This window comes from Tachysurus fulvidraco, chromosome 12 (genome assembly GCF_022655615.1).
Source record: "Tachysurus fulvidraco isolate hzauxx_2018 chromosome 12, HZAU_PFXX_2.0, whole genome shotgun sequence".
Lineage (NCBI taxonomy): Eukaryota > Metazoa > Chordata > Actinopteri > Siluriformes > Bagridae > Tachysurus > Tachysurus fulvidraco.
Genome location: NC_062529.1, coordinates 14138674 through 14164774, shown reverse-complemented (window position 1 = coordinate 14164774; position 26101 = coordinate 14138674). Strand labels below are relative to the sequence as shown.

The 26101-nt window shown below is 40.0% G+C and overlaps 1 protein-coding gene across 22 annotated transcripts in view; it reads right to left on the bottom strand.

Moving 5' to 3' along the window:
- The window catches only part of syne1b (spectrin repeat containing, nuclear envelope 1b), a 66805-nt gene that overhangs the window by 19136 nt on the left and 21568 nt on the right, over positions 1–26101 (bottom strand). For 21 of the 22 annotated variants that reach the window (XM_047821779.1, XM_047821796.1, XM_047821782.1 and 18 more), the window contains 66 exons: positions 25893–26043; positions 25581–25808; positions 25405–25503; positions 25086–25273; positions 24830–24953; positions 24587–24753; positions 24327–24480; positions 23608–24233; positions 23275–23454; positions 23026–23176; positions 22733–22891; positions 22442–22624; positions 22252–22353; positions 21960–22163; positions 21538–21745; positions 21291–21403; positions 20945–21150; positions 20616–20765; positions 20207–20498; positions 19945–20117; positions 19524–19833; positions 19104–19268; positions 18642–18998; positions 18341–18477; positions 17992–18169; positions 17676–17858; positions 17364–17507; positions 16462–16617; positions 15859–16023; positions 15577–15749; positions 15249–15402; positions 14971–15114; positions 14719–14883; positions 14186–14503; positions 13927–14082; positions 13672–13842; positions 13233–13559; positions 12973–13125; positions 12692–12859; positions 12244–12420; positions 11455–11601; positions 11245–11370; positions 10985–11161; positions 10545–10810; positions 8283–10443; positions 7812–8149; positions 7229–7373; positions 6922–7140; positions 6520–6788; positions 6265–6430; positions 5976–6131; positions 5707–5859; positions 5423–5605; positions 5061–5198; positions 4755–4940; positions 4319–4441; positions 3706–3888; positions 2964–3107; positions 2700–2882; positions 2472–2603; positions 2236–2355; positions 1986–2147; positions 1666–1860; positions 1351–1512; positions 533–724; positions 165–296 (listed from right to left, as the gene is read on the bottom strand). In XM_047821779.1, the coding sequence (XP_047677735.1) occupies positions 165–296; positions 533–724; positions 1351–1512; positions 1666–1860; positions 1986–2147; positions 2236–2355; positions 2472–2603; positions 2700–2882; positions 2964–3107; positions 3706–3888; positions 4319–4441; positions 4755–4940; positions 5061–5198; positions 5423–5605; positions 5707–5859; positions 5976–6131; positions 6265–6430; positions 6520–6788; positions 6922–7140; positions 7229–7373; positions 7812–8149; positions 8283–10443; positions 10545–10810; positions 10985–11161; positions 11245–11370; positions 11455–11601; positions 12244–12420; positions 12692–12859; positions 12973–13125; positions 13233–13559; positions 13672–13842; positions 13927–14082; positions 14186–14503; positions 14719–14883; positions 14971–15114; positions 15249–15402; positions 15577–15749; positions 15859–16023; positions 16462–16617; positions 17364–17507; positions 17676–17858; positions 17992–18169; positions 18341–18477; positions 18642–18998; positions 19104–19268; positions 19524–19833; positions 19945–20117; positions 20207–20498; positions 20616–20765; positions 20945–21150; positions 21291–21403; positions 21538–21745; positions 21960–22163; positions 22252–22353; positions 22442–22624; positions 22733–22891; positions 23026–23176; positions 23275–23454; positions 23608–24233; positions 24327–24480; positions 24587–24753; positions 24830–24953; positions 25086–25273; positions 25405–25503; positions 25581–25808; positions 25893–26043 (14317 nt within the window). The remainder of the gene's footprint in view (positions 1–164; positions 297–532; positions 725–1350; positions 1513–1665; positions 1861–1985; positions 2148–2235; positions 2356–2471; positions 2604–2699; positions 2883–2963; positions 3108–3705; positions 3889–4318; positions 4442–4754; positions 4941–5060; positions 5199–5422; positions 5606–5706; positions 5860–5975; positions 6132–6264; positions 6431–6519; positions 6789–6921; positions 7141–7228; positions 7374–7811; positions 8150–8282; positions 10444–10544; positions 10811–10984; positions 11162–11244; positions 11371–11454; positions 11602–12243; positions 12421–12691; positions 12860–12972; positions 13126–13232; positions 13560–13671; positions 13843–13926; positions 14083–14185; positions 14504–14718; positions 14884–14970; positions 15115–15248; positions 15403–15576; positions 15750–15858; positions 16024–16461; positions 16618–17363; positions 17508–17675; positions 17859–17991; positions 18170–18340; positions 18478–18641; positions 18999–19103; positions 19269–19523; positions 19834–19944; positions 20118–20206; positions 20499–20615; positions 20766–20944; positions 21151–21290; positions 21404–21537; positions 21746–21959; positions 22164–22251; positions 22354–22441; positions 22625–22732; positions 22892–23025; positions 23177–23274; positions 23455–23607; positions 24234–24326; positions 24481–24586; positions 24754–24829; positions 24954–25085; positions 25274–25404; positions 25504–25580; positions 25809–25892; positions 26044–26101) is intronic. The other variant, XM_047821790.1, reaches the window with a different exon arrangement.

Below are 26101 nucleotides of genomic sequence, written 5' to 3'. Positions count from 1 at the left end.
AGATGCATTGTCAGACTATTCAAGTAAAACTAAACATGCTAAGTTAAGAAAATCACCACAAATATGAAATCTAATTACTTACTATTTAGGTCATTGCAAATGAGAAAATCATCATAACAAAAGTCATCAAAATAGTCTAACATCATAGCAAAAGGTCAGTGTACCCTCTGTCTCTGCAGGGTGTCCTGCTGGTGCTGGTTCCGTGTGGAGTGGGCACTTGTCAGCCAGTCCTGCACATTGGGACCCTGAGAGAGACTTGACTCTGATTCACTGTCAGACTGATCCTGAAGCAATTCCTTAAATAAAATAAATTATAATATCAAATACTACAAAAACATAAATGTAGTATCAAATTCCATAATTGTACCATAAGGTTTCTGAAGAAAAAAAATAATTGAAATTGTTAAAAAATAAAAAAGTAAAAGGAAGTAGACAAACACATACAACACACATTAATGCCTTTACCAGGTATTAATCAATAGTATGTTAAAAAACATATGATCAGGGAACCTGTGAAGAATTAGAGATTTACCTGAATATTTATTTGTTTGTCTTGTAGCATTCGTTGCAGCTCCACCAGGCTGCTCTTTAAAGTGCGAAGTTTCCTGGATAGTTGCTCAGCTTCATCCCTGGTCTCAGGCTGGCCCTCCAGCAGCAGAGCTTCACTGTGCAAGCTGAGCTCAGAGAGAGTGAGCACCTTTTGTTCAATCTCCAACAGCATGTTCTGCAAGAGTAACAAGAGAGATGCCAGCTCAAACATGATTCTGCCCTCTAATCTGCAGAGTTGTGCCTGAGCAGTGCAGCTAGTGATGCCTGGAATTCCTCATGCCCCAGTGTCATCCTAGGTCTCTATCCACTTGAGAACAGCACATTGTTCTTAATCTCTCATATCTCATTTTCTTAACATACATTGCTTTTGCTATAAATGTTTAATTTTGTGCTGTGACAAGTAAACAAGGCACTTAGGAATCAACTGTGTTGTCCAACTAAGATCCTATCCGTTTGTCACTTTGTCTCTCAGTCATAAAGCCAATCTTGCTGTAGGAATATAAAGCTAGGGTTGGCACAACTTTGCAGGCAGCACCAATCAAGGCACAGGAATCCACTAATCACCTAAAAGCTGCTTGAGCCTCCAGTGACAATTACAGAGAGACATACGTATAATCTACTTTACAATTCTGCTACAGCTGCTCAGGGCTTCTAATACTAGTGTTAACTTAGTACTTCCTTGAACCACAACATTAAGACTGCAGTTATTAGAGTTATGCATGTATTTCTGCACATTTCTGATCATGTAATGTTTATGTAATGTAAGACGTATTCAATGTAGGAAGTAGATGATGCTCTAACCTGGCAGTCTGACAGCTGTTCGTTCATGTCTAAATCCCGAGGGGTGGAGCTAAGCATTCTGCGTGTCCTTAGTAACCATTGGTCGAGCTCATCCACCTGGCTGAGGTAAAGCTGTAAGGCCTTCTCTTGCTGCTGCTTCTCAAGACGGTCATTTAATCGCTCCTAAAGCACAAAACCATAAGATCCATAATGTCGTTAAACATAGCAAATATATAAGATATTGCCTAATTATACTGAAGAACACAGATAGCATACATAGCTTATATAGAAATAAGATCCACTGTATAGTTTGTAGTCACTAAAACAAATGTATACCTCCAAAAGCTGCTGTTTTCCAGATGCTTTCATGTGGATGGTAGCCATGCGATCACAGAGCACAGTAAGAGTGGACTGCATGGCTAACTGTTCAGCTGTGTCAGTGTCTACAGCCTCAGAGACCAGATCCTCTGCAAAGTTTGACTTCAGCTCATCTATGCCATCCTGAAGCCTGGCAATGTCTCCCATTAAATTCTAAAAAGCATAGCAAAAATGTAACATACTGATTAATTAAACCATTAACAGTGACTACAGTAACAACATAATGTCCCCACAGTGTGTAAACGTGTCTTCATCTGTCAGTTGTTAACATCTGTTACCTGATGCAGGATTATCTGTCTGCCTGGGCTCAGGTCATGCAAAGGTGGCTCATTCAGGCTGACCTCAATGGACTCCATCTTCAAGGAAATGGACTGCAAAGAACCTTGGTATCGCTGTTGTCTCTCCAGAGCTTCATAAAGTGTCTTCTGCTTTTCACTGATCTATAACATTGATAAAAAGTAAATTAAATTGTCCAAAGCCTCAGTACTGTATACTGTATCTAATTTTTTATCTCATGCTTCACCATACCACATTTTTCAGTGTCTCCCATGAACGCTGAAGGTCATCAAGTTTAGCCACAGAGTCAAGGGTTGGATCATACAACTCCTGTATAGGAGCTCTGAAAAGATTGGCTTGGCCCATGGACAACTAAATACAAGAGGAAACCATGAGCAGTAAATAAATGAGAAAATACTTGATCTATTTGAGACAATGTTATATACTAATGAGTAACTGTTGAGCAAAACATGCTGTAATTAGAGTACCATGCTAAATGAAGCCTCAGTGTTAGGAGAGTGTGGATGACAAAGAGGAGTGGAAATCTCGCTGCTAGTGCCTTCTTCACCAGACTCATCAGTGGCAGGAGACAGGTGGGTGTGACTATGTCTATGTGTTTCCTGACACCACCAAGGGGAAATATGATTAGAGAAACAAGAAGACAGATATTGTATATCTACAGTATAGCAGTTCCATTTATACTTATTTATTCTCACCACAGAAGGCTGTGACTGTGTCTTGGCAACTTTGTCTAGTTCTTGTGTTTCCTCACTTAGCCCTACTGCATCTCTCATAGTCAGCAGCATAGTGGCATGCTTGGCTTTCACTGTTAACATCTTACACTTAGAATTTAATGATGCAATTTGCTCCTGGTATCCTTTGATTTTCTGGGCCAGCTCCTGTTTAACAAACAAGAAAAAGCTCTGGTTGATCAAAGTACAAAATGTCATACTCTTCTGCTTGTTGTACTACATGCTTACCTCATGGTGGCGTATCTGGCTCTGTAGCTCCTGGATATTGCTAGTGGGAACAGGTCGGTCTTGAATGGCTCGGTGAGAATCCTCAATCAGTCCCTGCAAATGCTGTACTTCTTGCTCATACTGCTCATACTGCACCACTGCCTCCTAAAAAAGAAAAAAAGAATTAATAATTATGATATTATGCCAGGATTCTGGCCTGTATACTTCTCTTTTACAGGTAGAACTTCCCCCAAAATGATTTTTATTCTATTTAATTGTTACACTATATTCTCTATATTATACAAATGCAATGTGAGCTGTGTAAAGAAGTTAAGCAGTAGGAACACAATCAAGCCAGCATTTCTATGAATTTTTAAAGCTAGTGCTAACTGAAATAAAGCTCTCCTGGGTAAATAAAAAAATAAGTTTGATATTAAATGAAAGGCTACTTAATGTTAATCTACATCTGAAAAGGTTTACAGTACTAAAAATTGGTTGCTTTTTTCCAATATAGTTTAGTGTATCCTACTGACTTATAGTTGACTACATCCTACTGACTCATAAAATTTTTATTATGCCGCCACTGTAGGTAATATGAAAAATACGAATATAACAAAGTGGAGCACATTAGCAATATGCATACTAAGTTTTGGTCTAATTTAATGCATACTAATTCTTGGTCTACAAACAAATCTATAAATGAAATATTTTTATGAACAGCCAAACTGAAGTGTTCATAAATTTCTGCTGAATTATCCAATACCTGAAGAATGTTGCACTGTTGGATGGCAGTGTGCTGCAGCTGGCTGGCTTCCTGTTGCAGGTTAAGAGCTGTGCGACAGATTGTTAAGCTGTTCACCACCTCCTCTGGCATGCGAAGTGCACTCTGACAGGCCTGCACTGCATCGACCTGTTGCTTAAAGCTCTCCATGTCTGACAACAGATGCTAGAATAGTTGCAAGAAAAGAAAACATAAGTCTACAAAAGTATATCCCACAAAAATCTCAAGCTTTTAAAGTTTAACGGTAAAGATATACCAGAAAGATGATAATTGTTTAGTAAATCATAATAATAGATTTCAACCTGTTTAAATAAAGACTTTAACAGCTACACATATAGTCATACATAATATATACACACCCAGCTTTACACAATCATATATTAAGAATTTAGCATTGCTTAATTATATGGTTTGAACAAAGTTCATTACATTTGAATTTTCATTACTTGCTAGCCATGTTACCCTCATAGCTCCAATGCTAAAAAAGTCGACACCAGACATCAAACATGTTCTGGATAATCTACAACATTCGGAATGGAAAATTGTGAAACATTTGGACTGATCAATTTGTTTGATACTGTATGAGAAATATTACCTGTCTCTGAGTCAGCTGCTCTTTGAGACTCACACGGGCTAGTTCAGGAGAGGTGAGAGTTGCTTGGACCTGCTCCAGAGCCATATGCAAGGCTTTTAACTCACTCTCAAACTTTTCCATGTCCTGATGAACAGAATTGAATGCATGCTGATATAGTTCAAACTCATTGCAATTCTGTTACCACTGTCATTAAAACAATATTCTATAGAATGGGACAGAAACATACCATCAACTAAAGAGTTAGCTTAATCTACAACTAAAACTATTGTACAAATTCAACCTTTAATTGAACTAAATTTATTGTAAGAAAATGAAATGAAATGAAAGCCCTTACAAAACCCGTTTATTTATAATCATTTTAATGTATGTTTGCAAAGGATCCCTATGTGCAAATGTATAATTGTAACAGGTATTGAAAAATTCAAGTCACTACTACCATAGCAGCTTCCTGTAGACTTCGCAGTCGTGACTTGATGGCTTGCTCCAGTTCTTCTGTGTGGCGACACAGCTCAGCCACCTGCTGGCCCATGGCCTCCACTTGCAGACACTCAGACAACAGTTCCACCTTCTCCTGCATAGCTTCAAGATCACCATGGAGCTCCTTTGATTCATGCAATACAGACTGCAGAACCAGGGACAATACATTACTTTGTTATAATGAAATTCTAATAAAAAATATCCTTCTACCAAAACAAGGGTTTTTGTGTGTATAAATGCACCATACTTGTGCATTGTAGTGTACCTGGTACATTCTGATCTGCTCCTGTAAGTGAGAGGAGGAGTTCCAGATGATATTGGTCTTAGCTAAGCTTCGAGCTCGATCTGTCCACTTCACTATAAACTCTAGCATCTCATTGTACTCATCTACATGTGCATCCGCCTAGTGAACAGAGATGCAAAAATTATGAATAATCTAGGATGACACAATCATTAGCTATGGACAATGATACAGAATTGGGAACTATATATATATATATATATATATATATATATATATATATATATATATATATATATATATATATATTGTCTTAAATATAGTTTCTTTATGCATTTACACAAAATGCATTTTATGGCTGTACAGTTTAAAATTTTGATCAGTACCTTCTTTAGCCAGACTGTTCTGTACTCTGCTAAACGGAGAGTGTGATGGTGGATCTCTCCTAACTTAGCTATGCTATCACTTAGTTGCTTGGACAGAAGTGGATGGCGTCGACCAAGGTCCTGTACAGCAGCAATCAGTTCAGCAAGTGTTCTACCACAGTACTCCAGTTCAACACAGAAACCCTAAAAAAACGTTATGAAAAATGCGTAAGAAAAACACATGACAACCATGCTAAACAAGACTGGTAGCAAGAATAAAGACAAGCACATTTATTTAAACCTACTTGAGTTTCTTCTTTGGCTTGATCAATGTCAGTGGTCTTTTCTTTGAGTGTTGTTGAAATATTTTTCAATTTTTCAGTAATGTCATTAATCCTGGTATTGAATTCTTCTTTGATAACTCTAGTCTTCTGAATGTCTCTTTCCTTGGATTGGACCTTAAACAATAATTAGAAACAGTTCACAAATCAGTTCACAAAACAGTTCACAAAGTAAATGAAACAGCTGTTCAAACTATACTGAAATATTCAAGTAATACAAACTGTTTATGAACCTGATCTTCAATTGAGCCTAGGGCCAAAGCAACCTCTGCCAATTGCATAGAGATCTCTGATGGCAAGATAGTGTACAAGTCAAGGTATTTGCTCTGTTGTTGCTCTGCAATTTTATCCACATTCTGACGATGGGCTATCAGCTCCCCATGTATTGCCTGTAAGAAAAGAGGAAAGGTTCCATTCCGTACATGTTTTTCTGTTTTTAAAAAAGCTAAAATAGAATAATTATACACATCCATAATGTGTCACAAAAAATGTGCAATGTGAAATGTGTGCCTGATATGTCACCTCTAGCTCTTGTGTGAAAATGTCCATATCAGTAGTGGGATTTAGCAAAAGCTCTCTAGAATCCTGAATCCAGCTTTTCACCAAGCTTAGCCCTCTTTCAACGTCCTCTCTATCTTTTAGTTCCTGCTGGACATGTGCTCTACCTGTTTTAGACTTCTGTAAGAGACTGGCAGGGAAAACAAAAAGTTAGCATTAGCTAGCTACTTTATAAATTGTCCACTAAATGAATATTTAAATCAATTATTAATTAACTACCTCTCAAACTGATCGTGCACTGCTTTAATCTCCTTCAGACTAGGCAGCTGGTCAAGATCAGTGTTTGGGACTGAGACTTCCACATCATGCAAAAGGCTGAGGGCATACTGCCGCAGGAGTGTGAGGGAGGACATTTCCCTCTCCAGGTCCTGAGTGACCAGCTCATGTTGCTCTTGAAGTGACTGAAGTGTGGCTTTAGAGGCTTTTTCAACAGAACATTCAGGAACACGACCCTTTAGCTCTTCTGCTATAGCCCTTACTTTAATAATCTGAAACAATAACGGTAACATTTCAATGTAACTTTTAATTAGTTGTAACAAACACAAAGCAAAACAGCCATTATTTTGTACATATGCATTATTCATTACATTATGTTTCTGTTTTCTGCATATAAATGATCACCTTCTCCCTGAAGGTTCTCCACTCATGAGCTGTGTCCTCTAGCACCCTCTCTTGACCTCGAGCCATGCTTCGGAGTCTAGTCCAACGCTGCCATACTGTGGTCATAGAGCGGCTAATGGTGGCTTTGCTGGTATCACTGCCAATCAACTCCAACTGAGATGCTTGTTCCTCCAAACTTGTCAGCTTCTCCTGGAATCCACTTACCATGGACACAAGTGACTGTAGAAAAAAAGGACTTGTCAAAGGCAATTTAAAAACACATACATTATTTTTAGAATACAAATTTATTTCACCAGGTTGTGTCTACCTTATGACTCTTGAGTTTCTCTTCTGCCTCCTGAATAGTTTCTGCCTTGGCTGTGGAGAACTCAGTCAGCTTCTTCTCTGCCTCATTCAAGAGATCAATGACTGTCTGTCGAGCCTCTTGATATGATTTCCATTGCTCCCCACAGCTGACAATAGCATATGTAATAAATATTTAATGTACATGTACATCATCTACAGCACTCTTACACACCTAATAGGTGTATGTATATACATATATATATTTTTTTTTTTTTTAAAAAAATCTAAATCATACTGATATATTGCTCGTTGCTGCCCCTGCTATGTTGTAAGCTACCTTGGTACAGTTGCTAAAGTTTCAAGAAATCTAATATTTGCTTTCATAATGCAGCTTAATGTATTTTAATCTGAAGTGCAATTTCTTTTGAAATACTTTTGAAATGTACATCATAATCAATTAATTCATTAGCGCACACTGGTTTTAGCTGGCCCAATATGTACAGTATATTTGTATTCCCAAATGAAGCAAAGAAAAGGCTTGACATCAGAGAAAAATAGTTTACCAATCTGGCAAAAAACATTTCTTTAGACTTAATGTATTGTACCTGTTTAAAACATCCTGATGACACTGAAGTTGATCTCTCACTTCTAAACCTCTTTGCTGAGCAGACTCCACACTGAGACGCAGCTGTTCTTTTGCTGTGTTGTTCACAAGGTTTTCCAATTGTGGTGGGAGTGCCTCAAGTTCCTGAAGCACACTGAGGAAGTCCTGCTCAGTTGCCATGATATCCTCCTGTTGCCGAAGACACTCTTCATAGTTCTCCACATCCACTCCCAAACTGGCCTGCTGCAAAAATCCTACAGCATCTTCAAGCCACTCACATGCTGCTTGCATCCGTGAATGGTACTTTTGAGACAAGGCCAGTGCTTGTTCTAGAGTAATCTGAATATAAAATTAATTTAAAAAAAAGATTAATAGAATGGTTATAATACAATAATTATACAATAATTAATTAAGTATGGTACGGTCAAAACTGGATTTAGTAGCTCTAACAGTTAAATGATCTTTGACTTGCCTGCTTATAGCTGAGAGCTTGTTGAACATCAGCTTCTAGTTTAGCCATTTCTTGCAGACTAGAATCCACATGAGCTGGAACAAGTTCATTAGCACTGGTGTACCTTTGTTTTTCCCTAGTGCTCAGTGCAGCCACAATCCTGAGTCGAGACTGCACCTCCTCGTGCATGATCTGCTGCTTCCTGATCTCCTCCTGGACCTTTTCCACCTTCACATCCACAACAACAGCACATCCCAGCTCATCTCTCACTTGTTGCAGCCAAGTCAAAGTTCGCTTTACTTCAGTTTCAAAGTCTTTACTCTGCACAAATCTGTTCTCACACTCTACTATCAGCTCTCCAACAGCTGACTGCAGAGACTGAAGTTCCTCCTGCCAGGATATCACCCGCTGCTTAGAGGCCTCATGGGCAGCTGGGTCCATGTGAGAAGCAAGGTTTCCTATCTGCTCCATGAGTCGGGATAGATGAGAGCTGGCTCCCTGTAGACTGGCAGCAAGGGCATGATAATTTTGCAGTCTCTCTTCAGCTGATTGGGTCTGAGCATTCACTTTGACAAGCTTCTCTTTTGTGGCTTTCAACTCAGAGTCAACCTGCATGGCCATGGCTTGGTGATCCTCAAATGACTCCAAAGTGTCATCAAGGTGTTCTACCTTCTGTTCTATTAACCTCTTTAGGCCATTATAAAGGCTGACCAGTTGAGTCATTTCCTCAGGCTGCCATGGCTGACCAGTGCTGCGAAAGCCCTCTTTTTTCTGGTTAAGCTCACAAACAGCCTGGCCAAGATTTGTCAACTCCTCAAGCAATGCTTTATAATCACGCTGTAAAATGATGACCTGCTCTGTCTGCAAACCAACAGGCTGAGTACCAAGATTATGGAACTGTTCCTCAAGCTCTTTCAATGCTTTGTGCGTCACATCAATGAAGGAGCAATACTCCTGGCGTGCAAGAATTGCTTGCTGTATTTTCTCCTGTTTTTCTTTTGTTAGTGCTAAGATGTTGTTATATTGTTGTGGAAGACCATTAAGTTTCTCATCTAAGTAACAGTGGTCAACCTCATTGAGGGTGGGCAATATGTCTTGACCTGCTCTTTGGACAATAAGAAGAAGATTTTCATATTCTGATGCCTGATCCATTATTTGGTGGTATTTTGTAAGCTGTGCCTTTAGTTCTACATCTCCATTCATTAGGTTTATTTCAGGAAATGTCACAATATCTGCTTGTTTCAACCACTGGCATGTTTTCTCTAGATCTGCCTTGAAGTATTTTCTCGTTACCAGTACTTTTTCTAGCTCCTGTAGTCTTAGATTACACTTTTGCAAAGCTACCTCAAAGCTATTCTGCAATTCTTGTAGCTTAATTAGCATCTCAGACTTCTCATCCTCAGTGGTATCTTTCATCAGATCTCTGCCTTGGGACCATAAGGAAGTTAGCTCACTTTGGTAAGCTCTCAGGCTGCTCTGGATATTCCTGCAGGTTCTTACCTGCTTATTCAAATCATCTGGTAAAAGGGCGATGTAATCATCAGAATGCGCTTTCTTTTCATTTTGTTGAACCCAGGTAATAGCATGACTTACCGCAAGCAGGAACTGGGTCCTCTCTGTAAAAGCCTTACTGAGGTTTTTTCTTCTCTGGGCCACTTTAATGCTCAATGATTCTACCTCAGCCTGGGTCTCTGAGATAAGTTGCTGCAATCGCTGTCTTTCATTCAAGCCTAGGTGTGCTAAAACCCTGTCTGAATCACTCATAGCTTGGGCCAGCAGTAGCTGCTTTGCTTCAAGCTCACTGCAAATGCTAAGGTGATCAAACAGGAAGCTCTGTGCCACCTCAGGTGGTGGACTCATTTTCATAGCCTCAGATAAAGCAGGCTTCTGTTCCTCAGCCCACTCTCTTGCCTCTTTCAATCGACCTTCAACTTGAGTCATATCCTCAAGTGTTAGAATAGAGTCCTGAATCTTTCTGTCAATGAGACTCTCTAGATGGGCCCATCGCTGCTCAAAGTGGCTGATCTGTTCTTTCACCAGCTCTTTATCATCCAGATTTAAGTGATACATTACTTTCTGCTTCTGGTTTTTAAGATCCTCAAGCAGGCTCTTTTTTTCTTTGAGGACAACAGAGAGTTTGCGGAGAGCCTCGAGATGTTCAGATGAGCTTTCAGCTTCGGTTCTAAAACATTTAGGGGAAAGAGAATATTATGTTGTAATTTGCGATATTTCATACTGAGCATCACTAATCAACCCGTTTTAACCAATGTTTTTAGAGTCTACCTGGCTAGGTTGTCCCACTCCTTGGAAACCTGCTCAAACAGAACTTCCAAAGCACTGATGCAGTCATGGTACTCTCTTGTCCGCAGCAGATCCTCTTCCCTCTGGGTTTGAAGCTTATTGGCTTCATGGCATAACTCTAGCCATGCATGACTCAGGCGATTAAGCTCAGTATGTTCTGGAGAAGCCCTGCCTTCTGTAAGTTTACTCACATTTTCTGTCATCTTAGTCAGTGTACACTGTCTGTCGTTCAGCTGCTCAACAAATTCCTAAAAAACAGGTTAATGATGTGAGGTAAATTCTAAATATAAACCCCAGTGTGGAGGTCATTTGTCAGTAACATAAGTTTGATGGTTTTGGCTGTATACTCAAGGACACTGGATTTCAATTTAAGCATTGCGTAAGAGGCAGAATGTCAGATTCATAAATATTGCAGTTCCTACTTTGGCTTGATCCAGCATGTTCAAAGCGATCTTAGGCTCCAGTTCAGCAGGTCTTCTAGAGAGACTGTGCAGTTGCTGTTCCATATCCTGGAATAGTGTAGAAAGCTCCTGCTTCTGTTCCTTAATTTCCCTCCAGCTGTCCGATAGTTGTTGAGCTCTGCTTATCCTCTCTTCAAACTATGGCATTGCAGTAAAAGACATCATAATAGCAGCAGCAACATGAGATAATTATAAAAGTTAAATTAAGTTACCAAACTCACCATGGTTTTGGTCTGCTGGATCTTAGTAGCTGTGGCCCTTACTGCTTCAACAGATAAATCACACATTGAGCGAACAAGATCTAGATAGGTGCTGGCCTGCTCCTGAAGAGCCCTTAAGTGCTTCACCTGCAAAAAATTGTATAAGAAAAAAATTAAGCTTTTAATAAAAGAGCAGCGTGACATGCACAGTCTGTTTGGTCTTTCACTAACCTGTTTTAATGACTCTTGAAGGCCGAAGGGTGTTTGTGAATATAGCTGTATTTCCTCTTCGACAGTGGCGAGCCAAGTTTCACACTGCTGCAGAGTGTCCTGGTGACTAACATGCTTCTGTAGTTCACGATCAAGACTCTGATACACCTGATGTGGTACATGCGTAGTGTTTATAGAAATGTTTGTAAGTGTATACTGATAAATAAAAATAAAACATGCTTTTTAGAAACCTTTATTTTTAGTATCACTGCCTCTATCACTAATAGAGGAAAAAATCACGGATCACCATCTGCATTAATAAGCACTGATTACAGCACCCTAGTCCTGCATCTTTGTGGACCAGCATATATTCACTCAACAGTTTTGCTTTAGGCAGATTTGTCAACTTTATTCCTAATGCCGATTAATTCCCAGTTTCCAAAATGAACGGATCTGCCATGTATCTTCTTTATCCTTTATCCAAACTACTTCAGTTTTTGCTTATAGATTGAAGTTTAAATGACACTTCCATACACATTCTTGGAGCTAGCTGTATGTGAAGAACAGCTGTATTAAACCATTTGATGAACATGCACACATAAATGAGAATAATTTGGCCATGTATTAAGATTTTGCTACAACACTGGAAAAGGGACATCTGTGAATATGATTGGGGTGACATTTAAAAAGAACTAATTTAAGTTATAAATACTCTATAAACCTTGAGCAATGAGTTATACCCAATGAACACTGAGGCAACGTGGTAGGTGCATCTCTAGTGTAACACGCAGAAGGGATAGCGATACTAACCCGTTGTGCTGTGCTGCAGATAGCTGAATAGCTATCTTTGGTTCCTTGCTGGTGAGCCTGGATCTGCTGGCTGAGCTTGGCCTGAACTTGTTCTGAACAATGACTGACAAGACCATCTCCTTTCGCCTTCAGACTTGTCAAACACTCTTCAAAGCTAGCTATCTCCTCCATTATGGCCTGGAAATAAATATTGTATGTTTCTTTATACAGAAGAGAAAACTGGCAGCAAACTATAACGTAAAGTTAACTATAAATTTAAAATATGATAGTATTTACTAATGTATTTACTAGTACTCACTAGTAACAGTATCTGAGTTACATTTAAGTGCATAACTGTAAATTGTTGTGCAGCATAAAATTGTTATCAAACTCTTGCTGAGGGTTATACATTTAACCCAGTATTTATAAACAACAAATATTTGCAATCACAAAATAAAAATATACCTACCTTATGTCGTGCCAGTTGCTGTGTGGCTGTCTCTAGATTGTCACTTTGCATAGAATCAGAGGTTACCAGTCTACCCGACATCTGTAGCAGCCATTTCTCAACTTCTTGTAGTTCACTATTATAGTCTTCATGTTCTTTCACCGTTTCTGCCAATATCTTCACATTGGCCTGGAAACAACACAACATCCACAGCACTCTTTAGCATTTGGCACACTTTTTTATGTTTATCTTAGAAACATCTGTAGTGCAGACATTTGCAGTAGGCCTTCTCCGGGTAATACCTTGGCTTTGTTGCATAGATCTTGATAATCATTTTGCAGCTTGGTCATATTCGCTCTAATCGTGGGATCATGTACAATTTCAAGCAGAGCTTCTCCTTTTTCAATGACAGACTTCACAGACGACTCATGAGCTTGCATAGTTTGTTGGATTGTCTATTGGGAAATAAAAATACATAAATGAAGATAGGGTTTCTCAATCAATTCTCAATCCTAGTCTAGAGGTTGAACACAAAAATTTACATATTGTAAAATAAACTCACTTTGTACTTGGCTAACTGGGCCTTTTTTTGGTAAAGTTCAGCTTTAAGTTCCACAGAGGAGACAAGGAGGGACTTAATCTCATTAAGCCACTGTGTCTGTGCCTTATACTTGTCTAGAAAGTCTTTAGATAGCTGAATACACTTCTCCTGAGCAGTGAGCTCAAACCGCAGAGCTCCTGTTAACCCTTCCAGCTGAGAAAGACAATCATTTATTTCATTTTTCAGCTGATCCGCTTCTGACTCCTCCAGAAATGCCATTGCTCGCTCTGTCTTCTCCCGCATAGTCTTCAGGAAAGTATGCCCTAGCTCCATGTCACCCTGCAGAGCCTGATTCATCAGAATGGAGTGTTGAGATTATTAAGAATATGTACATTGAAAGCCAGAAATCTCTCTTATCTGCAAACCAACACAGGATGAAAAAATATTATTTTTTCTGTACCTCTAGTTTTTTCATTTTCCTCTCCATGGCAACACAATCAATAACATCAATGCTAATGGCCACACTGCTAAAGTTCTTCTGTGCTGTGCTCAGCCAGTCGGAAAAAGTATTAAAGATGCTATTGGCTTCTTCAATGCCAGACACCTCTGCCTTCAGTTGTTTGATTGTCTCCTACATGACAAAAATAAAAGCCAGAAATACTATATTGTGTGTATTGTATGTGTATTTTCAAACATGTGGGTGCATATATCTTACATGCAGATGCAGTAGCAGGGCATGGTAACGTGAGGTAAGCTGTGTAGCCCTAGTACTGACACGACTGCTAATGTGTGTTTCTTCTAAGACCTGCTGGGCCAGGGTACTTAAACCTTCTATTTCCTCCTGGTACACCAGGACCTCCTCATGCCATCCCTGTACAACACAATGAATACAAGGAAAAATGTAGACAAAATAAACATTTAACATAAGACTCAAAACCAACAGTATCATTAAAATACAATGTGTCTTCACAGACCTTCAGCAACTCTAGTTGGGCCTCCTTGGTGGCTTTATTAGAACGCCTGCAACTGCGCAGCTGCCCTTTATTCTCCATTCCCTTTAACCAGGTATCAAGGTGCTGGAACTTCTGCTCCATCTGGCGTAGCTTGGCTATGGCACTGTTCAGCTGAGATCTTGTTTCAGTCAGTCGGGCCTGGTAAGATCCCCACTCCTGCTGCACTGTTTCCAGGGTGCGATCCTCTAACTGGGGTATTCCCCATGGGATAACCTGCTCTCTACTCACAAGCACTGTGTTTACCAGAGCTTGTCCCTGTGTACAATGCACCTGCAGGTCCTATAGATGGTCAAGCATACTGTATCAGATTTATAATTTGTGAGAGATTCTAATACAGTAATGTAGTTGTTTGGGTTTTTGTCATTCATATACCCTTGATGCTAAATATCTGACTGTATGCATTTAATTACTTAATAAAGTCATTATTAAAAGTGGTGCTATTAATGTACCATTATGTGTGCCAAATGAGATATGTCATGCTTTTGGGTTCTCACTTGAAGTTTGTGTAGAGTTTCCTCCAGGGTATCTACATCTCCCTCTAGCTGGGTGTAGCAACTCAGTTTTTCCTCTTGCTGCTCCAGCCAGTTATTAAACTCATGCAGATTGTTCTGGTACTCTTGATGAGCTATCAACAACTCCTCAGCCTTTCCCACCGCCACCTCAATAAAGAGAACACAGTGCCTTCTTGTTAATACTTTACCATGCACTTATATTTTTTTATTTGAGAGCTGTACTTAGTAATGTACCTGGGCCTTCTCTTTAACGCTCTTGTACCGCTCTTGCAAGTCTTGAATCTCCAACTGGGTAACATAGTGCTCAGCCATATTGGAGCCTTTCACAGAGATGGTGTCCAGTACAGAGCTGTGGCTCAGAACTTCCTCATACAGCAACTACAAATAAATCAGAATCATATACAGTACGTATAGTGGACCCAAAAATCCAATCGCTGAAACCTACTGAATATTTATTTTCTGATTTATTTCAGAAATCATATGTTCATTGTGCATTGGCATAATGACAATACCTTGACCTTGCCCAGATTGGCAGCTTTATCCCTCATCTCAGAGCACTGCTTGTCTGTGGAATTGAGGCTTTCTTCTACACTGTCAATCCAGCTCACAAACTGATGCACATCTTCCTGATAACTGGTCCACTGTGAGAGAGCTCCCTCCAGCTGGCTGTGGGGTCACAAACAAGTTACCTTCATCAACATTCTCTTAAAATGACTTAAAATACACTTCAGCTGTATAGTGAAGCCCTTATTTCTATTGACGTATTCTATTGTTAAAAGGATGAAAATTCTCTGATTAGTCATTTATTAGGCTGATTAAAAGAGAAAACAACAGACCTACCTCTTGCACTGAATGGCTGCAGAAAGCAGGCTGTCCCATGAATCTTTTAGGTCATCAATCTGTTTGCAGACAAGAGGAACCCCCTCGGCTGATGTGTTCCTCCGCACAGACTCACCCCTAGTGACCAACATTTTCAGCTGGATCTCCTTTTCCTGGCGAGCTGAAAGCAGTGCCTAAAATAACACCAAAATCATTAGTCAGTGTATAAGAAACTATAGCAAGCAAACCTATACAGTATATGCTAATGCCAAACATGACAATTTTTAACTTTTATTAGTGCACCTCAAGTTTGATCATCCTGCTGTCCAGAACATTCTTATCTGCTGTCGGTGTGCAGTAGGTTTGAAGCATATGACTGGTGTCTGCCACCCAGTTCTGCAGCTCCTTCAGGCCCTGAGAGAATAGTTGGTGCTCGGACACAATCCTCTCAATTCTGGATGCTTTTTCCTAGTACAGCATATTACAGTAAAAATCACATAAATCAACAAATCACATAATGCAGGTTAGTAATCATTTATTTGGCTGTTAAACATTTTTCGCTTATGTTAAAAGTGATGATGTTAACATATTGATCTGTATAGTTAATCACTGTGAGTTGTCTTTGTTAATTAGTTTTTAGTGGTCCATGTTTGCTTCACCCTATTCATGCACAAAAGCATACGTAAAAGAAAGAGAATCCTATGAATGACAAAATAGTAACTGAATTTGTAAATTTGATTATATTTAAGGTATACAAACTGAAATCTTTACTATCTGCCATTACTGTCTGAACATGCCTACACATATTCAATCTCAACTTGAGATTCTTCCTTTTGGACACAGTATAACAGTCTATGCTGCCATAAAGCAGTGAGGTCAGACTGGTAGTAGGCAGGCAGATATTACCTTGGTCTGGTTGCTTAAAGCTAGGTATTGAGCAGAGAGTTGCGAAACGCGATGCACAAAACCCTTGCCGGCCATGTGTCTGTCCCAAAGCTGCTTGGCCTTTTCTCTCAGTCTGCTCAGCTGAGCCTCCTGAGAAGCCAACTCCTCAAGCACAGACTGTGAACGCACAGGCACATTAGCACAAGCATGCAGCTTAGGACACAAGCACTGTTTACCTCCATTAGTATGACTGAAGTGTTAAGATGGCTACATGGAAGCAGGCTGAAGAGACTGATGTAGACAAACATTGAAGCAAACTGACAAAGAGAAGGCAATGATTTAAAGCATGATGCAAAGCTGAGGCTAGGCAAATTAAAGGTGGTGTTTTTATGGTGCATGAGCTATGAAAGAGACCCAGTCTATCTGTAAAATTAGTAGGTATATATTTGCATATAGATTATGAATTATAAAAGCCAGCATTTACAATAAATAAACCAGAGGTTGTTTTTTCTTTACAGTATAATGTGTATTGAATAAAATGGACTGTGAAGGGGAAAAAAATATTTATTTATAAGCTATTGAATTTAAGCATGCAAAATGATTTGGATCAGTTGATGAAATGGACAATACATACATACTGCTTACAATAAGTAACAGTAAAATATATGAGAACTAATAAAAGTGCTACTAGCTTATGGAGTGGTCAGAACTTAAAACACACTTTACATAATATAAAGGCAAAAGTTGGATGAATATAAAGCTTGTAACACTAAGATGCAGATGAACAAATGCTGAGTAAATGTAAAAACGACTTAAAATTAGGAGGATGGGGAGCATTGATCATGTTCACCAGTGAGAGATGTCTTGCTAGCTTTGAATTTGTGATGTGATGGCAGCTAAAGATACAACCTGGTATACTGTACCTGGAGTTTCTGAAGCTCGTGTCTCTTGGCTGGAAGATCATGCAGACGACTACTGCTTTCCTGCACTTTCACCTCTGTCTGGTTCAGCCAGTCATGCAGTGGCTCTATGCTGGACTCGAAGTCTCTCATCTGTGCTTGCAGGTTCTGTCACAAATCACACAGTACTTAGTTATGAGTTATTTAGTAGATTTAACTGAACCTGTTATATATTTTATGACATTGTATGCATTTTTTGTCAAAACATTTTGATTTATATTATTATGATTTTAGAATGGAAAAATTAGTTGTAAAGAACATTTAGGGGAACTCTACTTGTAAAGCAATTTCTCTCTGGTGCAGGTTTGTCATAAGCATCTTCCAATCTTCTCTGGCGCTGCTCACTTTGGCTCGGACTGCATTGACACGCTCTTTAGGGGCTATGCTGGTCAGCAAGTCTCCGCTAGCAGCCAGTGTATTTAGCTTACCATGCCCCTGTTCTCTGTCACTCAGGAAGTCCTGCAAATCACCACAACAAATTCATTACTGGTAATTTTCTATAGTGGTTTACTAACTCGAAAAAGAAATTGAATCTTAGTTTAACTTGTCTGAAAATCTAGAAAGGTATTTTGTTATGGTATGCACATAGTACCTGGATCTTCTGAAGACTAGAAGAAGCTTCGCTTAGATTTTGAGGGGCATCAAAGCATTTGGCTGTGTTAATTTTAGCATTGACCAGCCACTGCTGAAACTCTCGAAAAGCAGTACGGAATTTCTGCTCCAGCAGCTTCTCTTTTCTCTGGCATTCCCGAGAGGCATGCAAACTGAGGCTGCAGCAGAAAAGAGGAAAATCTAACTGTCTATTGGTCTACATATGACTTTCTACAGGTTCAAGATATGGCAGAGCTTGTACAAGGACTCCTGTGTTTATCTTAATTTTACCGTCATGTTTTATCTCATCATGAACCTAAACCTTTATAAGACTTTATTAAACTTCTCACCTGTTATACTCTTTGATTAGGGTGGATACCCTTGTGGATTGTGTTCCCAGGTCTCTGGAGAAACGGCAGAGGTCGTTCAGCTGTGACTTCAGACTGTCTGACATGGGTTCTGAATTGAGTAATGCTTCCAGGGTGTCCTAATTCATAGTAACGTGAGTTTTGATTAGAATTTATGGTAGGCAAGATGAAGTGACTCACTGACATAATGACAGTGCTACAAATGTGCTCTTTTTGTTGTTTAACATAGTTAATATGTCTTAAGTCTGGTATGTCATGTCTGATCATCTTTAAAATAATGTACCTTGGCAATCTGCCAGGCCTGCACAGCTTCCTCACTGGTGTCCATGGCTTCCACCTGCTGCAGTGTGCCACGCCATTCATTCAGTCGACTGCTAAATTCCTGAAGGTCCTGTTCCAGTTGTGCAACAAGAGTGCTGAATTCCTGATCTGAGCTAGCCATCTGAGCCAGTGTGGCCTCTAGACCAGAGCTCGCATGCTTTGCACCATGTTCCCACTGCTCCCAAGCAGAAAGTAGTCCTGCCTCCTCCCTCTCCAGAGCTTCACACCCTACAGTGGAGGTGTGATCACGCACTGCTGGTCCACATCGCTGCACTCGCTCCAGCCTCTCCCTGCCCTGCTTCCTGGAGTTCAACAACTCCTACCATCACAAACAGGAATGTCAGCAATCACATACTTGCAGTAAACTAATGCTATTCTGAGAGTATCTGTATGAATAATTGTAATTGACCTTGCACACCCTTACCTGCACTCTAGAGAGTTTCTTCTGAACAGAGGCAGCATCTCCAGACATGTCAGACCAGCGCTGAAGCTCCTCTTTCGCAGACGTCAGCCAGTCATTCAGTTCCCGAACAGAATCCAGATACAACTCATGCTCTTTCACTATCTCACCCATCTGCTGCACCTTACTCTACAGAAAATAACAACACTCTAGTGCTACATCACCACTGCTTTTGTGTGTGTGTGTGTGTGTGTGTGTGCGTGTGCGTGTGTGTGTGTGTAAATACAGTATTAAACACAATATTATATATACTTAAATACCTAAATGTAATTTGTTTAAAATCATCAATAATAAGGATCAGTGATGAGGATCAACTAAAAATTTAAGAACTGCATATGAAGGCATAAGAGAGACATAACAGAATAACAGAGCCATCAAATTTACCTTGATAACTGCTGTGATGTCAGAGAACTGGGCACTGAGATCTTCTCTAAGCTCTTCTGCAAAGGCCTGGTCTCCAGTTTTCTCAAACAGTTCTGTCGCTTTCTCATTCAGGCGACTAAGTGTTGCTGAATGGCTATCAGTGTCAGCCTCTATGGCCCGCAGGCGCTCCAGCAGAGAGACCTTTTCCTTCAGTCCAGGCTGTTGAGGAAGAGCGACTTCAACCTCTTGCTCCACTGTGTCCATCCACTGCTGCAACTGAGCTTTGCCTTCCTGATAGCTGCCCCACTGGGTCACTGTCCACTCCAGACGACTGTTTTATACACACATATGCAGATAAATCTCATGTTCTTACACTATGTCTCCCACACTGAGCAGCAAGTTAAGTTGCATGTTTGTACTTGGTGCACTAGTATAACCATACCTGTGACAGCTCATGGCAGCCATAAGCATGTTCGCCCAGGAATCTTTCAGACTCTGAAGCTGAGAACTGATAATCCTCTGTTTGTCCTTGCTACAATTCTTCACAATCTGCTCACCCTTCCCTACAGTCATATTCAGCTTTACTTCTCCTTCTCCCTTCATTAACAAGATATCCTGTAACACAATCAAACAGTTTTTCAATACTACAATTCCCTAAGATAAGCGATATGTGAATATCAATGAGATTCGCTGATATTGCTTACCTGTACAAGTCCCAGCCTCTTTTCTAAAGTCTCTTTGTTGCCAGTGGTGCTGCTGAGAGCTGTGAGTCGCTCTTGTATGTTACTGAGCCAGGCCCATGTGGTCTTCAGTGTCTCATCAAAAGACTGTTGCTCCTGCAGGCTGAGCTGACAGCTACGCAGACGCTCTCTCACTGCTTTCAGCAGAGTCTGTTGCTGCATCTGTAGCTGTGTTGACACCCGCAACTCAGAACCACTGCCATGACCTCCCTCAATCAGAGTCTGAGCTTCTTGGCATAGGCTCTCAAATGAATCCCTATTGGAGCAAATACATCAACAGGTAAAATTAAGTTTCTGTATATTTCTGCGTTACTTTTTTTTCACCCAACATGTGTTATCTGACAGAAATTCATTAAATGTAATAATATCTTACCTTTCTTTCAGAGCTTCCTCATAAAATGCCTCAACTCTCTCTAGTGTTGTTTTCTCCTGGTCACTATGCTTGCTTTCAGGCAGCTCTGTGCTTAGCCTTACTTCCATACGCTCCAGCCAGCGGCTCAACCTCTGCAGATTGTTCTCAAAGCTGTACAGACAAAAACATGCACATAAAAAATAATTATCCCATAGAATCACATAATCACCATGATTTGTCGGTCTTTTCCCTACTATTCTTTATCTAGCGATAAATCCAGCATTTGCCAAAGCACTATAGAAACAATATAACAAAAACACAGTACCATAAAATAAAGATTTTGTCCTCACCTATTGAGCAGACTAGCACTTTCCTCAAGACTCTGTTGGCTCAGCCTGCACTGTTCCACATAACTGTCCCAGTCCTGTTGGATGCATGAGAGGCTCTGCTGCACTTGGCCAGCACTAGCCTTAGGTAGGTGAAGCAGGAGTTTCTCCCCCTCCTGACACACATCCGTTAGACGACTTTCTCCATCTTCAACCCTCTCTAGAGCCCCCTGAAGAACACAAGAGCACAATAAGCATCCAAATTTCCCCACTGAGGGACGAATAAAGGTATATCTGATCTTGATAAAGTGATATAAGATGAGGAGGATATGCCATATGTAACGTATGACTTGGAAGAGCTGTACTGTACCTTCAGCTTCTGCAATTTGCGCTCTACAACACTGATGTCACCAGAGTAATCTGAGCATTCTCTCACTATGTCCTTTTGTCCAGAAAGCCAAGAGTGAAACTGTTTCAAAAGATCTAAAAAGATATACAATAAAGAGAGAGCAGTTCAGTGTGAAAACAAATACCACATAATATAAACCTACCATTAAGGTAGCTATTAATAACAAAAAAAAGCTCACTGATTTCAATCAGAGAATAGTAACTCTCACCACTAAAGAGCTGCTGTAGCCCTTGCTGCATTGATCCCAACCTTTTAACACACAGCTGATTGACAGTTTCATATTTCTTGATAAGATCAGTTAAAGAGGTCCCAAGGCCAGCCAGCTCTTCAGAAGGGTACTTCCTGCAAAGAGTGTTCAGGCTCTCTCGTGATGAGTCTATACTTGCCTGCTGGTTCTGCAGCTCTTTTTGTATATCCTGCAAAAAAAAAAAAAAAAAAAAAAACAGTATACACCCAATTAAAAGTAAGCTTCATAAAGACAAGTTACTATCAGTTAAGATATCTTAACTTGTGACAGACAGCTTTAATTTAAATCTGATTACTACATACTACTATGGACTACATAATACATTGAACTATGATGGTCAAAGTTAATGGGGCATAACATGAACAATTCAGTGTTTTTTTTACTTTTATTCTGCAGATCTCTTCTGGAGGTGATCCAGATGCTGTATCCAGCAATGAGCCCTCCACTGTCTTCAGCCATTCAGTCATTTGGGAAAGGAAGCCCTCTAACTGTTTTTTCTGAGAGCAAAATTCACTTAGATTGTTCTTTGCTTGTGTGCACAACTCCTGCACATTGTTTATCTTCTTCTGTAGATCAGCCTCCATCACCTGCCAGAGAATTCAAGATTACAGGGGTGTATACAACCATATACTAAAGCTAACTTAAATGTTAATGGATCAGTATTACAAACAATACCTGCAGTGATGTGGGAATGTCTTTGGTATTGCAAAGCTGTTTCAACTCCAACATTCTGGCTTGTATCGTGCCTGACATTTTCTCTTTCTGTTCCACCTCAACCTGCATTGGTAGACAAACATTAGATCCTTCCCCAACAGCTTGATTACAGTATGAAGTAAGAACTGTAAGTTGCCAAAATAACACATGCCTTAATTTCAGAAAGGCGATTTTCAGTCTTCTGGCTGTCATTGAACTTGGTAAGGCTGTCTGTAAGTTCCATAACACAACTATTAGACCAGCTATCAATCTCCTCGTTGGTATGGTAAATATCCTCCCATATAGAGGAACTTTTTCTAAGTTTCTCAAGGTTCTCCTCAATTCTCTCAGACACCTGTTGGCAGAAAGGAAATAGACTGACTTAAATTACAAGGACCTAGCCAAAAGTCAGTTTTAATGAAAGTGCATGGAATAGATTTTATTTGAGTGGTGACACACTTACATCTAGCCACTGATCCACAACAGCTTCCAGCTCTGTCTTTATTACTTGGGTTTGACAGTCTGGAATCCTGTTTAGCTCGCACACCAGTTGTTTTGCTTTACTTGAGAAGTGGTCCAGTTGCCCCTGATTAGCTGTCAGTTCCATCTTAACTGCTTCATGCTGATGAATAAAGAAGTACGTTTTTTTATGTTAGGTCTACAGTAACAACAACATTTGGTCACGAATTACAAAAAACATAAATGCATTTTCTCAGGCGTTGATAGCTGTTCTAATAGACCAACATTAATACTTACCTTTGACAGGGACCTTCTGGTGTCTTCCTGATCCTTTAGACCAAGTTTGTTTACAGCTACAGTCTCTGCATTTTCCACTATTGTATTAATAGAGGATTTTAGACTCTGGTAATCTTTCATGAGCTCAATCATGGCAGTGCACTGCTCCTGCCTAGAAAGTGAGAAATAAGAATAATGAAACATCCTGTAATTTAAGAAATAAATAATATATGCCATTGATTTGATTAGAGATTGAAAAGAGCAGGTCACCTTTCTGTAAGAAGTTTCTTGGTGTCCTCCCAGGTGGTTTTGAGAAGATTGATCTCCCTCAGCACCTCTCCTGCTAGCTCTGCATCTCTCTGTGATAGCTGCTGCCCTTTATCCCTCAGCCACTGCTCCTCATGCTGGTGTGACTGCAGTTCATCATCCAACTGGTTAAAAAACCGTAGCCTATATGCCAACACATGCAGAGTTTCAATTTCAAAACAAATCTTTGAAGACATGGTGTAACACAATTTAGTTTTGGTAACTCATCAACATATGTAACTCGTTTGTATAATTACATTAGCCTTTTTAATTATACAAAAAATATTTTTAATGTACCTTTGTTGTAATGTGAGCAGGTTGGGTTCTTTAAGACTTTGCTGGTCAGCCTTCTCCTCAATGTCTTCTACACACTTAAGCAGCTGCTCTTTACGCTGTCTGAAGGAGGTCCACAGAGCACCCAGAGCCTCAGCCTCACTCTGCTTGGAACCGAGCAGTGTCTTCACTCCATCCAACTCTGTGCTCAGTGTGTCAGCCAGTGACCTGCACAAAGTGCGAGTCTCTTTTGCATCAACCAGGTGGAGATGGGCTTTGCAGAGGCTGCTGTCCAGACTTATCGCTAGCGACTCCAGACGGCTGATATCAGGAATGATTCCTTCTAGATCGCGCTGTAGTTCATCCACACGGCTCTTGTCCCAGCTACCAGCACTCTCCACAGTCTGTCTGAGGCCTCGGAGGACACCAGCAGCCACATTATGTGTCTGCAGAAAAGCCTCTAGCTTCTCTACACTCTCACCTCGCTGCATAACCAGTTGCTGGGCCTGCATGTAGGGCTGCAAGCTGTTTTCCAGCCGGCTTTGTAAATAATGCTGCTCCACAGGTTCACAGGAGGCACACAAGGATTCTGTTTGCTGCTGGAGATGCTCTCTTTTGCTGTTCTCACTTTGAAGCACCCCTGCCTTCTCCTGCCATAAACATAATAATATAATTGTAAAATGTTGAAACTTTTCTAACATTGATGGCAATGATATACTGATGAAAGTAAGGATGGGACAAACCTTTACTTCTATGGCAATCAACTGTAAATCTGTAATATTCACTTGGGAGAATGAGTGAACAGATGTAAGGAAAGACTCTCCCCATTTGAAGAATTGTTGCAGCACATTATCATGCTCCTCCACCCGTGACTTATGGTCCTGAAGTATCTGTTTCCTAAAACGACCAGAAAAAGAAATACTTTACTATAGTACGTTTGCTATCACAGCATTAGCCATCACATCTATAAAACATACTGTACATGTTTTAATATATGTCTGACCTATGAAGTATGGCTGTATTTTGAGATCTCCATCTTTTTTTTAGCTGCTCATGATCCTCTTTAAGTGCTTTCACTTGTTCATCTGATGCAGCGGAGTAAAGGGCCGGAGCTTGGGCCAGTACTCCCTCATATAGTGACTCTAAAGACTGCAGCTCAGAGTGAAGGTGCTAGAAAAGGGTATTTTATTAATCACCAATGTTTCCTGTTTCTAAACAAAAGTTAAGAGTGTTTTTTTTTACTTACATTCAGCTCCATTAGCTCTCCATCAAGCTTTGTTTTGTCAACTGTGAGATACTGGGTTACAGAAGAAGACACAGACTCACAACTTTCAATGCATGATTGCAAAGAGCAGTAGTCTTTTTCTAACCTGAGGAGGAATTTAAAAACAAAACAATGAGATCCCATAATTTTGTACTTAGTAATATAAGTAATCTCTTTTACATTTTTCACAGATTTGGAGATAAATGTTGTAAATTTGGTAAAACTCAAAGTGATATACTTCTGGCAGATGGACAACAGGCTTTCCATATGGCTCTGTTTGTCTTTGGCCTGCTTTAGGCTCTGCTCATAGCTGTGCTGTAGTGCTGTTACTGAACATTCAGCTTTCTCTCGCTCACTTAGCCTGCGGGCCCCAGCGCCCAGAGACATCAAGGTGGCTTTCACCTTCTCCAGAGACTGAAACATATCCTAAAAGGAAAAAAGTACATGCATTGTTTACAAATATTTATTTCTCTGGAAAAAAAAAAATGCTGACACGTTAATGTTGAAATAGTACAATGTGGGAATCACGGTTTTGTTTATGCTGTTTTGGATAATACCATGTGGTCCTGTAAAGCTTTATAGATGTCGGATGAGGATGCACAGGATGTAAGCGGTGTGTCCAGTTTCTTCTGAATGGCTTCAATCTCTGATTGCACCTTAAAGATTAATTGGAGTCAGTGCTTTTTTCAATTTTGATTTGTTGTACTATGAACAACATTTAATATACATCTACCTGTTGAAGGTTTGTATTAAACTTTTGCTGGTGACTGGAGCTTTCTTCCAACTGTCCATTCAGATGCTCCATGCTCTCCTTAAGTTCCTCCCAGTATCTGCCAATCTGCGTCAGACGAGCTTTGATTCGTGCAGATTCTCCTGATGATACAAATTGGGATAGACCCTGAGCTCTGTCTTCCAGCTGGGACAGAATTTCTGCTCGCTCCTGTAGCTCTGCTGACATAGCCTGGCCACAGGAAAAAAGAACAAAACATTAATAAACAATTATATAAAATGTAAGGAGTACTACATATTGGAACCTTAACCGTACCTTAGCTGTTCTAATCTGCTGCTCCAGTGGTTCATTAGAGCTTTTTATTGAGTCAAGCTCTTTTTCCTTTTCAGATATCCATGAGGAGAAAGCATCAAACTCACTCCCAAATGAGTCCCATTTCATTTTTATGTCCTCAAGAGTTTTCACACTAAAACCAGAAAATAACATTACAACCCCAAATATTACAGATCAAAATAGCAATATTG